The 13,707-nt window shown below is 43.3% G+C and overlaps 1 protein-coding gene across 1 annotated transcript in view; it reads right to left on the bottom strand.

The window, feature by feature from the left end:
• The window catches only part of SYNE2 (spectrin repeat containing, nuclear envelope 2), a 342,029-nt gene that overhangs the window by 16,013 nt on the left and 312,309 nt on the right, over positions 1 to 13,707 (bottom strand). Inside the window, exons 99-104 of the mRNA XM_006891797.1 lie at positions 11,774 to 11,936; positions 5,684 to 5,871; positions 5,054 to 5,204; positions 3,861 to 4,043; positions 1,641 to 1,778; positions 56 to 250 (exon numbers count right to left, since the gene is read on the bottom strand). Of these exons, the coding sequence (XP_006891859.1) occupies positions 56 to 250; positions 1,641 to 1,778; positions 3,861 to 4,043; positions 5,054 to 5,204; positions 5,684 to 5,871; positions 11,774 to 11,936 (1,018 nt within the window). The remainder of the gene's footprint in view (positions 1 to 55; positions 251 to 1,640; positions 1,779 to 3,860; positions 4,044 to 5,053; positions 5,205 to 5,683; positions 5,872 to 11,773; positions 11,937 to 13,707) is intronic.

Here is a 13,707-nt window from a genome sequence, read left to right as displayed (position 1 = left end):
GCAGTCAAATGTGAACCCCGTGTGGCACAGTGGCCTCTGTGCACGATCCCCTTACCGGAGCGTGGGAGGTGAGGCGCCGGTGGAAGCGGGAGACCCTGCCAAACACCTCCTGACAGTACCGGTGGAGCTCCTCCAGCTCGTCCTCAATCAGCACAGCATCCAAGGGCTCACTCTTTTGAATTAGCTGCTCTCCAAAAACTATGAGCTGATCAATCTTGTTGGTATTGAGTGTAATTTCCTGTTGGAAACCCTATTTAGCATGTGAGAAAGAAAGGGCTTCAAAGAAAGAAATTTCCCCGGGAGTTTTCATAAATTCTGCTTCTTATGCACCACCAAAGAGAAAAATATCAATGTGCCCTTACTGCTTGGCCCTTCTCCTTATATTCTAGCTTCATCATATTTTAATTAAGTGATGATGAAAATTTAGTATACATATTTTCTCTCTCTTCCTTCTGGGCACTGGCTTTTTCCAATGAAAATATTTCTTAAACCTTAATAAAAATTCACCACCTTCAAGCAGACTCTGATTCATGGTAGCCATTCATTGGTTTAAAAACTATCACTCTTTATAGGAGGAGACTACCCATTTTGTAGAACAACTGATGGATATGAACCATCAACCTCTTGGCTTGCACTATGCCACCAGGGTTCTTGAAGGATAGACATTTATAGTTACTGGCGGAGGAAGAGGTAGTGACTGGTGAAACAGAATATTTCTCATTATACACAACGTATGAGCAGTCATTTTCATGGATGCAATGTAACATTCATCACTGTCATATATATTACTACTCAGGTAGGGCAAATTTCCACTTATCAATATCTTCTAAAATTCAATAAAATGGGGAATTACATTGAGATTATGGCTCTAGGGGCTTAATGGTAAGGAGCTGTGCTGCCAACCCAAAAGCATGTGGCTCTAATGTACCAGTTGCTCTTTGGCAGAAAGATGAGTCATCTTCTACCATGCAACATATTGCCTCTGAAAACCAGCTGGAGGCATAGCTGTGAGTTGGTTCCAACTTGATGGTACATAAGAACAACATAACATATGGCTTTTGAGTGATATAAATGGTTGACATGCTCAGCAGTTAACTGAAAGGTTGGAAGTTCAAGTCCATGCAGAAGCCACCTTCACATAAAGGTCTAAAAAACGAGTCACTGAAACCCAGTGGAGCCTAGTTCTACTCTGACGCTTGTGGGGCTGCCATGAGAGGGGGCTGACTCATCAAAAGCTAGTCACTGTAATATATCTGTAACTGCATCTGTTCTTAGTCCCAATGCTGAGACAGATTTTCCTCATGTTACACCCAAGTCTTAAAGAAAAAGCATCTAATGACGTTCTCTTTGGAGCCGAAAGTACATTCTCTCATGGACTGATGATAAATGACAGAAAAAGGAGACTTGTGACAGTGACCACTCGACCCAGAGAAACTGTATCCTTGGCTGAGGAACTGTATCCTTGGCTGGGGAACTGTATCCTTGCTCAGGAGAGGGTAGCAGTTCCACAGCTGGGTGGTAGCCCAGCTCCTTTAACAGTTCTGGAATGTGGTCTCAGAATATCAGGTGGAATCTGTGTATGGTCAGCCCTTCCCTGCCCAGGTGTGTTCTTTCAAAGCTGTGACGGTGGCAGCTCTTACGTTCAGTTGGCGCATCTTGTCATCAGCGTCGCTCTCTGAGAAGTGCTCTACATTGGTCAGCTGCAAGTCCATCTCGGTGAGCCACACTAGGATGCTCTCCCTGGTCCCCTCAAATTCCTCCCTCTGGTTCGTGAAATGCTGTGAAAGGGGGGAAAAATATATACATGTTGTTGTCACAGTGGAATGGGAGTGTAGGCAGAATGCAAGGTCACTGGAGTCTGAAAGGAGAAGCTGCCCAGGTACTGGAAGAGAAATTGGTCTGGGCCAGCCCCAAGAGGCCTGCAAAACGCAGAGGGCATCCAGGGGGCAGACATCCAATACCTCACTAATTTCTCTGCATCTCAGCTACTTAACCAGCAAATGAAGGAAGGTGACCAGATGACCACGCTGAGGTCTGTATGACACTGGAAACACTATAGTTCCCTAGTCTAAAGTGGACTATGTTGGGATCCCCCTCCCAAAGTTACAGATTCTTATTTTAAATCTGAATATTTATTATATTTTTATTCATTGTTGCACATTTTCTTCCCCCTGCACTATGTTTTTTGGTGACAAACTTAAAAAAAAATAGTATTTCACTGTTGTTTTTGCTTAAAGTTTAGAAAGCAAATTAGGTTTCAAGCCAATCATTTCAACACCGTGAATGGTGACCTTTCCCACATTGTGTTAGCTGTTACTTCTGTTCTTTTTCTTCTATTTATCTAGCTTTCCTGACCTTAACCCTCTTTCTGCTCATTTCTGCTTTAGGGTAAATGCAGACCATCTGGTCAATTCCAGTTTTTGTTTGTTTTTTTTAAAATACAGGACCACTAAAATGAGTGATTTTTTTTAACTCTCTTCTTTGAGGAATTTCTTTGGGTTCTAAGGTAGGCCCTCTGGTCTGTTTTTAGCCATTAGTCTTTTTGCAGGAGGTTTTGCTAGGCAGAAGCACTCAGTAGCTTCCAGTTGGAAAAAGTCTGATCTCAGGGCTGAGCTCGGTCTAGTGCTGCACTGGCCTCCATTGGCGTAATTCTGATGTATGTCCTCTAAGAACGATGACCTGAGGAGAGGACACGTCACCTCCACTGAAGGGTGCCTTCCTCTCAGGGGGGTGCCTCCTTCTCCGGTCACTGCTTCCCAGTGATTCTCAGACAAATGGAGCATTCTGGGCCAGGGGGAAGTTTTGGACAGTAACAGCTAAGCAGCAGAGAAAGAAATTAATGAAGGAGATTGTCTGGATTATTTAAAAAGCCAGTCAATATCTCCTTGAAAGAGGTTTGGGTTAAAAAAAATCCAGAAAGCCAGGTTCTTATCTTCCTATCTTGGCTTCAAGAACATTCTGCCCTAAGCAGACAACAGAGCCAGGACTTCAGATGAATTCCTGCAGCTCCTACCTGCACCAGTGCTGTCAGCTCACCTAGACTCACAAAAGGCTTACACACATGCCTTCTAACTACAGAATGTGGCGGTGACTACTTAGAAGCCACATCCTACCTCTGAGGCTACCTGGTATGCTCTAAAGTTCGAGGCCACTGTCTCCAAATGCTACAAAGCAGAGGGGCTACTGTGCTCTAGCCAGGCTGCTCCCAGTGCACGAAGCAACAGGTCACACGGCAACAGAGCAAGACTCTCCCTGAAGGCTCATATGACCCCTCCACTCCCTCAGACTAGGAAAGAAAGATCCCCAAGTTTCCATAGCCGTCTATGTGTTAATGTACATGCCCTCTGAGGTTCTAGAAGCTTTAAAAGGGACTTGTTTTGGTCAACACATCCCCAAAACAGGTTCTGTCTAAAAAGCTCCAGTGCAAATCCTTCTTTAGGAAAGATCAAATTCAGACTTGAGAAGGTGGGATAAAGTAGGCATAGATCATTGGTAATTGATTTTATAAAACACCATGTATATAAATGATTATATGAAGCACAATGTGAGTTGAAGGAATGTGTGGGGCACAACGTATATCAATGAAACACAATGTATTTGGATCATATATGTAAATGAGTATGGGGGGAAAAATAAATTTGCAGAAACCCAAAAAGCAAAAACAAAACCAACCAAAAAAAAAAAACCCAAACCACCGAAACACCAACCCTAAAACACTGGGCTTAAAAAATAAAAAAAGGGAAGACAGTGCTGGGAAATTGCGGAGAAGCAAGCTTAGGCCTCCAGGACCCCTTCTACCCACTGCTCTGTCTCACTGGCCCTGAGCATCGAGATAGACAGGTGCTGGGGTTGGCACTCACTCGGAGTCTCCGCAGCACGGCCGTCACCCGCTTCTGCAGGTTGTCCCAGCGCTGGTTGCCCTCATGGACCATCTGCTTCAGTTTGCTGGCCGTGTCGGTGCGGTTCTCCCGGGCCAGCCGCCGGTACTGCTTGTTGATGAGCTCCAGCTGAGTGAGCCGCTCGTGGATCTGTCGCTGAAACGCCTGCGGCAGAGAGAATGTCCCCTTCAGCTCCCTTCACGGCTTCCTCTGGCCACTTCCTATCTTAGCAAATCAAATCTAATCCCTCTACCCTTCCACTCAGACGTCCATTCATTCCTTAAATACACAAGTATTCCACACCAAACACTATTCTTTGTTGACCTATTTTTTGACAGGGGGCTTTTCCGGAGCAGCAGCACAGTTCCAGACACCCCATCCTGACCCTCCAAAGAATCTGTCTGGAGGGGTTAATCCCCAAACAAAAACGGCATCTCAGAGTTTACCAGTTCTTCTCAGGCTAGTGGAAATAACAGACTTTCTATACTCAAAATCCTGAAACAGCTATTGGGTAAAGCATGGATGCATCTTGAAAACATGTCAAATGTAACTGTCAAGTTATAAAAGGTCAAATACTGCATGGCTCCGTTTACATGAAATGGGAAAATATATATAGATCAAAGCCTATTAGTGGTTACCAGGGAGGGAAAGAAGGGGACAAAGGAAAGGGGAAGTCAGTGCTTAAACAAACAAACAAAATCGCTGCCACTGGGCCTCCAACTTATAATGACCCTCCATTGGGTTTCAAGGTCATGTATCTTTGTGGAAGAAGACTGTTTATCTTGTGCAACACCTGATGGATCCAACCCCTAGAGATGTGAAACTAGCAGCGAAACTCTGTACTGACTACCCCACGTGATGAATTTTTTTACTGGTGGAATCATTTAGAAAAGAATAGATAGAGGTGATAGCTGTTCATCAACATGATGAATATTAGCAACGTCTTCCAATCACTGCACTGGCAAAGGTTTTGTTATATATTTACAATAAAAACAAAATGAAAAGACAAAAAAAGAAAAGGACAAGGTTTGTAAGTTCACTGCACAGCAGCTGGTGGCCAGTTGCACCATGCAGCCCAGGGAAGCGGTGGGGGACGCCGGCCACTGAGCTCACACCTCCTGAGCCTTTGCACCTCCACCGAGTCATCGAGAGTGCTGGCACAGAAAGGGTTTTACCTCAAACCTCTTCAGTTCTTCTTTGGCATTTGTGTACAGCACCTCTGAGGAGTTGGGGTAGGCTGCCGTCCTCTCTGCGGACTTTAGCCAGTCCTCAAAGCGGGAATAATCATCTAAAAACTTCTGCCACAGCCGCCAGGTCTCTTCAATCCTGAGGGAAGGAAAGCAACTTAATACACACCATCCACATCAAACCTGTGCTTTCAGATTTCCTTCTTTTTCTTTGCAGGGCTCATTACTGTCTCTAGGCAGCACCTGTACTGTTTAGGAGAGAGACCTTGATACCCTCTTTTAGGAAGTAACCACGGACATCATTTCTTTGTTCAGTATACATTCCATCTGGGACTACCTAGTCTTTCAGTGCTCATGCCTCAGGAGATAGCTGTTAGAGCAACTGGTCACAGTTATACTGAGACACAAAGGGAATAGTCTGATGATACTTTTCTTGCATTATTCCTTTAACAAGCACCGGCCACACTGCTGACCCTCTTTGCCAAAACCTGGACCAATTCAAAATGACACAACCTCAACGTGTTACTTTCATAATATTTAGGTCAGAAGAGTGCATGAAGTCTGGCATGGAGACCTTGCTGAACAAGCTTAAGACATTTAGGAGCCTGCTGTCCTTACTTCATTCGCCGCTCCATTGACATGGCACAGATGTTCCTCCAGCGCCGGTCTAGGCTCCTGGTGGTCTGCTGTATGGAGTCACACTCGGTCTCATTGGCACAGGCGTCGGAGTCGTGCAACAGGACATCACAGATGTTAAACACTGACTCCACCCCTGCACTGTGCTGTTCAATATCTCGCTGCAGGTCCTAAGATTACAACAGAGTGAGACACACTGAGAGGCAGTGGTAACTGAGTTGGCATCAGCGGGCCTCCACTTTCTTCCTCCCTCCCTCATGCCCATGGGTACAGTCTTGGGTGCATTTTCCACTTTGGAACTGGAACACAGACCAAATTCCCTTCATATTTGTGAAACTCTTGTGCTGTAGTACTTGGCAAAGAGCCTAAAAGGCAGTGACAAGTGGGCTTTGTTACAATGACTCGATGTGTATCTGAGTCCTCTATGCAATGAAGGTGGCACTGACAAATTGAGAGCTCGCAGTTCCTAAACTTTGGGCTCCTCGTACCACGCAGCATGAACTCCTCCAATTTAAATTCAGGGAGGTCTTACGTGGAAAATGGGCTCAGGCTCTTCAGTAGGGCCTAAACTTGAGCAATAAAAGCTCTTGGTCTCTCAGAGGTCATGGAACTCTTGAATCTGAGCTTTGTGTTGTGTTCACACACATTAGACCAGGCAGCTAGCTGCACGGGGTCCAGTCTCCCAATGAGCCCATCGTAGAGGCTCATATAAACAGGTCTAGCCAAAGCTGTGACTTGGCAGTGGGTGGGTGGGTCAGGAGTGTTGTCTTGTGAGAGAGATAGTGATGCAGTTCCAAACTGGGAAAAAGAAGATTCATGAAGAGAAAACACACGACTAGAAGAGAAATGGAAAACTCATTTAAGACTAAACATGGCATTTTCACTTACCACCCAGACACTATCTCTTCTTTATGCCATGAGTGAGAGGATGAGATGTTTGGTTTGCAGTTCTAGATGGATTAGGCATTGCCTGATATCCAAATTCTGTGACAAGTGACCTCAGACAATACTATTAATCTTAGCATCTACATTACATTGTGAAATAGCAAAAATAAACTTACGTTCTGAAATCCTTAAAATAAAAACAACAACCCACTTTTACCTATGCTCAGTAAAGTGTCTAGACGTCAATACACTTCTGTTTATAGGAATTATTTTATACAATGTCTACCAGAGCCTACACAAAGTTCGTTCCAGACCACCTAGATATTCAAACAATTTTGGAGATAATTAATGTATTACAAGAATGATAATACATTACCTTTTTTTCTGATAAAATAGGCAATATGGATCATGGATAGAAAAGGATAAAATATTAATGTGGGAGTCTAATTTAAGATCAGGAAGTTCTTAACAAAGATTTAAACTATGAAAAGCAAAGACCACAAAGTCAAACTTGGATGTGTTTTCAGTTTGTCACTGTGTACCTGTCTGGAGAGCTGTGAGTATGTAGTTTTTTTACAAGCTCTGCAGTTTAGGACGCACACCTGTGACGCTGCCACGGGGGAGGTTTTCCTGGAGATAATTAGTTTTGAAATAAAATTCTAGTTTTAAGTATTCTCTCCGGTAAACAGAATGGTCACAGGCTTTTCTAGAATTGACTGGTATTGAGAAATGTACCTTTCACTTTTATAAAAATAAAGAAACAACCCTAGCATTGGGCTTGTCAAGTGTAATTGAATAACAGTGCCTGACCATGGCCTCCAGGTGGGAAGAACCTAGGTGAAAAGCATTGAGAAAGTCTAGCCTATGGATAAACCTGGATGTCACCCATTTAATTATACTTAAAGTTACTCTACATTATTTATTCAGCTTTTAATGACTAACAGCTAAAGAAAAGTGATTAAAATACATGGCCAATTGTAGCAAGAAATAAGTTCTGCAGTTCTCCTAAAAGAGCAACATTATCATTTTGGTTAAAGCAAAATTCATTTTCAACATTTCCAAATATGTTTTTAAAACACCACAGAGTAGAATGTCATACTGATGTTTATATGATCTAGTTACCTTGAAAAACAAAAGACCTTATTTCAGAAAATCAAACATTTAAGAGCTAGACAAATAACACTATGCAAACTAAAATAACATTATCAGTTTCTATTGAGGCATGAGTTTGCATAACTGTTTCCACAGAATTGTTCAAATCCACAGGACTAAATTTAAGAAAGAACATACAAAGCAAGCAATGCAAAAGACTTTTGCCAGCGGTTCCAGCAGTTGATGGAGTTTTGCTTTTCCATCCCTGAGCAGGTTAAGCAAAGCACTGAAGCTGAGAAAGCGAGAAGTAAGGGGTTAGCAGTGCAAGAACATGTGAGACATGAAGCTGGAGAAGGGAACGCAGTCAGGATGAGGATAAATAAGGAATAAAGGGGGGTAGTATGTAGGAGCAAACCAGGCCAAGAGGGTAGAAAACCACACGAGCCACTCCTGGAGGCTCCAGAACATCGCCATGGGAGGAGGAGGAGGCGGCTTGGGGTAACATGCAAGTTGGATGGGGTGGTTCTGAGAGTAATTCTAAAGGCTTAGAATAGAGTTAATTTGAGTGGGCTACTGGTATAATAATTATAGAATGCAGGAACGGCATCCTGCAGGGAAACTGGAATCCAATAAAAACTAGGAGAGAAATACTAAAGACCCAGTAAACGTGGATTATGATTTAAGAGTCACTAAGGTTGGTACAACTTTGAGTTTGAAAAGGATACATTCCACATAAATAAAATATACTCTTCATTATGTAAAAGATGTCTGTATAAAAGTAAGAGAAATAAAAAGGACTCATATAAGGTTATTCAGTATCCTAATCTCTCTCCTTTGGGCTTCAGGGACAAGAACATCACAGCTATGAATCACTTTTAGGAACTGAATTCTACTGTGGAAAGTCAAACATAGTGTCAGGGATGAAAGTACAGGTAAAATGTTTTGGTTTTTCTGGCAAACGACCTACAGGTAATTTTTTGTGTGCGCTACATTTCTGGTTTCAGTATTTGGGATAGATTAATATCTGGGTTTAGCACAATATGTTGTCTTTTATTGTAAGAAAAAGATTTAAGTAAGTCTAAACTTTGTTAAAATAATTTCCTCATGTCATCCAGGAGAGTTGGAATGAAGTTTTCCTCCAAACCTATACGTCCTAATTATTTGTGGATAGATTACCCACATGGCAAAGAGAATTAAGGTTGCCAATCAGCTAACCGTAAAATAGGAGATTACGCTAGATTATCTGAGTAGGTACAGTGTGATTATTAGCCCCAAACTAGGCCCACTGCTAACAAGTCATATCTGCCTTCTGTTGACCCTGAAGGACAGGGAGGAATTGTCTCAGGAGGTTTCCAAGGTCACAGTTGGCTTTTAAGGAATGGATGGTGGAGCACTTCACCACAGTGCAACCAGGCTTCCTAATGTAATCACTCAAAAAACCTCTCCAACTCACTGGTATTGAGTCCGAATTGACTCAGGGTTGAAGAGACTGCCCGTCTCTGGAGGAACCACTGGTGGATTTGAACTACCAGAGGTACCCTCTTTTGGTTTAGCAGAGCGACCCCTCAGGGTTCTCTAAATGCAATCACAGGGCTCCTTATAAGTAGGAGGCCACCAGAGAAAAGTTAGAGGAAGATGTCACTACTGCAGGAAGCCACGGGCAGACGAACAACTAACTGCTAGATGGTGGAAGGAGGTAAAAAGTGAACGAATGTGGGTCGGCTCTACAAGCTGGAAAAGGCAAGGAAACGATTCTCCCCTAGAGGTTCCCAAAATGAGTGCAGCTCGGCTGACCCCTGATTCTAGGCAGTGAGACCTGTGCCAGACTACTGACCTCTAGCACCACAAGATAACACATTTGTGTTGTTTGAGCTGCTAAACATACAGCAAATTTGTTATAACAATAACAGAACATGAACCTAACATCTAACTTCTTTACAGTAACGGTAGTATCTGTATCTATGTGTAACTCTCTGGTGGGTTTTCAGAGGCAGATAATCACACTGGAAGAGACTGCTCTTCTGCGGAGCAGCTGGTGGCTCAAACCACGTGCCTTTGGGATTGTGGAACAGCTTCTTGCCACTAGACCACCAGCGCACATTCTCTCCCCCCGCCTCTCTCTATTTATACCTATATATACACACATCAAGGAATATAAATTCCATGATGGTGATTATAAAGATGGAATTTACAAATCAGCTAGATTAAAAGTATGAACAAGGTCAAGAGCACAAGAGCTGCTTAAGCTGTATATTTCTGAGAGTAAGCTCTGAATGTTAATGGTTTATGAAGAGTTAACACACGGTTGCTAGCCCTTGCCAAATTTAGCCAGCTATTCTTTAAGAAAAACATTGCCAGCTTTCATTCTATTAATCTGGAAAAAGTTAGCATTCATATGCAAGATTCTATTAAAATATGGCTCTATAAAACAGAAATTCATCTTAGAGGTAGTGAACTTGATAAATAAAACCAATGGTGTAGCCATAACTTCATAAGAAGCGTATTAGAATCCCTACCATGTGTATAAAAATTCCATGATACGTATATCAATATGCTATTTTCCCCAGCAAAGCTGAGACAAAATTAGATTATCTCAGGAAAAAAGACATATTCAAGTTTCTAAGATTGAATAGAAAAACCTACGTTTTTAATTTGCAGCATTAATAAAGCACACGAGCTTGAAAACAGTAGACTAAATATCACTGAAATAGTAACTATAATTGTAGTAAAAACAGCTTATAATGTAAAATATGTAGCCTTTCAGTTTGGCAGCATAAAATGCCACTTGATACCATTAAGTGGAATGACCTGAACTCAAGATAATGTGTCATTAAGGCATGGCCTCTGGCATTGCATCTGGTGACAAAAGCTCGGTCCCCACCTCTAAGCAGGTGTACTTACGCAGACATGGATGCCTCGCATATACAAAACATGGACAAGTGATTAGTGTTTTGTGTTGTGAGGTTTTTTTAAAGGAAAAAGCCACCCAATATTAAGATAGGTCAACATGCAAAAGCACAGCCAGTAAAGGGGGGTTTGAGCCAGTTGACGTTGTAGATGATGCCACTCTTAAAAAAGCTCAATCTGGGTGAATTCTCCCACATCACTGAGGATAGGGACACAACAAGGCTTTGTGGAGGATGAACGTGGTGGAGTTTTAACACCAAAAAGAAAGAGGCTAAGAATTTGATGACAGAGAAAAACAGAGAAGTAAAGAAAGGTTAAGGCGCGTGTGTATTTGGGTTTGTTTGTTTTTTTAAAAAAAAAAACAAAACCAAACCAAAGACAAACTCGGGCAATTCAAGTCAGAAGAGGGGACGTGAGCACAAGTCTATGGAGGGCAGGTAGCTCAGACCAAAGATATCCACCAGGTTCGTGCAGTGACAGACACTGGCACATGTGAGGCTTTCCAAACTCAGGAAATTCCAGGGTTGGCTAGCAGTGTGTTATGTGATGAGGAAAATGCACAGAGCATTGCAGGCATGACATCCTAAGCCATTGACCCAAGTGTATTACTCACTATTCTAACAGACACATAAAGTACTATCCCATGAAAACCTTCCCTGGTGAGAAGACAAAAACCACAATCCAATCCACTGCTGTTGAGTTGATCCTCGACTCAGTGACTCCTTAGGACAGAACGACTGCCCCATAGAATTTCCAAGGCTGTTACTCTCTGTTTACAGATAGAGACTCACAATTTTCTCTAGTGCAGTAGCTTTCAGCAGAGAGCACTAGATCTCCTGCTGGTGAGGAAAAGGATCTTTCTCTCTCAATTTACCACCTTTCCAAATGACATTAACAAAAATCAAATGAAGATCAAGGTTCAGGGCTGTCATCTTAAATATTGTGAAAACGTTCTCCAAAAAGTGATGGAAGTGGTGGTAGTGGTGTACTTCCGCAGACACGGATGCCTCGCACATACAAAACATGGACAAGTGATTAGTGTGTTGTGTTGTGGGTTTTTTTTTAAAGGAAAAAGCCACCCAATATTAAGATAGTCAACATGCAAAAGCACAGCCAGTAAAGGGGAGGGTTTGAGCCAGCTGACGCAGATGTTGCCACTCTTACAAAAGCTCATTTCTCAATTCCCACCTGCTGTTCAGCAAGCCTCTTCTGGATTTCTTGATCATCACAGACGTCATAAACAACAGGCTTAGAAAGCTCAGACTCAATTCGAGCCAACCAGGTGCGAAGGTTGCTCATGTTTTTGTCTAACTGCTGAATAAATGCAAAGGTCTCCTTCAGCTTCTTCACCCTAAACATATTTGTAGGGGGGGGAAAAAAGGTGGGAAACAAAAGCCCAATATTTAGTGGTGAGAAGACCGTGGTAATAAGGGTGTTTGGAGGGTGAAGAGGGACCTATCCTGGGTCTCGTAGAGATTTTATAGCAGGAAAGAGTCTTACATCTCCAGATATCACTTTCCATGGACTATGTGACACTTGGAAAAAGTGCTGTTTTCATTCCTTTTCAAATGGGCTGAGTTAATTCACTCATGAAACACTGAAGTCCTATCACAGAGTGGGACAGCCTGAAACCCGATCCAACTCATGGTGACCTCATACTCAGTGGAACACAATGTTGTCAGTCCTATGTCATCCCCGTGACTGGCTGTGGAACAGACCACCATCATCCATTGGCTAATTTCTGGAAGTAGACTGTCAAGCTCTTCTTCCTAGTCTGGAAATTCCACTGAAATCTGTTCAGCATCACAAGAACAAGCAATTCTCCACTGAAAGGAGGGGCGTGGATGGGTATGAGGTACACTGGCTGGGTGGGAACAGATCTTGGGTCTCCCACCTGGAAAGGGAGAATTCAACCTCTGAACTACTATAGCACACCATCCTCATCCAATGAACTGAGAAGTCCACTTTTTTTAAAGTTAAAATAGCCAATCTTGAGCTCTTCCCAGTTCCTGCTGGGACATGGCTGGGCCTGCAGTAGTCAGCGATCTCTGATCATCGAAGATGTTACTGGGTGATACTGGGCTCATGGTGACTCTCAAAGGACCCTCCTCTTGGATGAAGTACAGATATGTTAAATACGCCTTCCTCCAATCAGACAAGGTGGAAGGTGTTCTACGCATAGAACCAACAGCCATGGACACCTTATGGGGCAACAGCACCAGCTGAAAAGGAAACAAGGGAGGGGGGGAAAGACGATCTGCCCAAAAAAGCAGTTCTAACTGCCATCTCCCTCACCGATCTACCTTAGTTCTCATCCAGCCAGAACAGCCAGAATAAGTGCAGAGCGTATCTGAAATGGCACACCTGGTACAGTGGGGTGATCACTAACTTATCAAATCACTGTCAAAGGGAATGTATGGCTACTGTGAGAAGACCACTGTTGCCTTATAGATAGTGAAATAAAATGCTCCAATAAAGGGATTCACGAAAGTCCTAAACCACAGTGAGGGCGATCTACAGGCCTTTCTGTTCACCCCAGATTTTGAAGGAATGGCTCCAGGTCAAAGTCCCCACTTATCAATACTCTCTTCGAACTGCGTTCCATGGCTGATACCTCTAGGAAGGCACACAGGGGGCAATGATTCCAACTCACAGGAAATGCACTGGATTTCATGTCACCATCAGCTTACTTGGCTTCCTGTGGACAGCTGTCTACTGGCCTCCTTGAACTCTGTCCACTTTTGGTTGTGTATGTTCTAAAAGACCCATCTGTTCCATGATCCAAAGTTCCCAACAGTTCTCCCCTACCCTGATGTCAACCTGCTGAATCTTCTTGTTCCTCACGTTCAGTGGCCTCTGTGCCCTTGACATGGGGTCTGCAAAGCTGCTCCTCTCCTCTGTCCCAGAACCTCCACCTCCTGCTCCCGAGATAAGCTGGCAGCTCCTCCGTGGGCTCCCACAGCACCAGGTGAGCCAGTGCTGTGCCCGCCTGTACATGAATCTGTGTCTCAGAGACTGTGGCCAGGCTTGTTTCCTCTGTGGTCACAGCACCTCCTACACTGTCTGCTGGGCAAGCAGTGTCCACCAGTGTGTGAGGAGGAGGTATGTTTGCAACAGTTCTA

The sequence above is a fragment of the Elephantulus edwardii genome, unplaced genomic scaffold (assembly GCF_000299155.1).
Source record: "Elephantulus edwardii isolate Elephantulus edwardi_28Jun2011 unplaced genomic scaffold, EleEdw1.0 scaffold00104, whole genome shotgun sequence".
Classification (NCBI taxonomy): domain Eukaryota; kingdom Metazoa; phylum Chordata; class Mammalia; order Macroscelidea; family Macroscelididae; genus Elephantulus; species Elephantulus edwardii.
The sequence above is the reverse complement of the archived record's forward strand: the minus strand, read 5'-3'. Positions and strand labels throughout refer to the sequence as shown.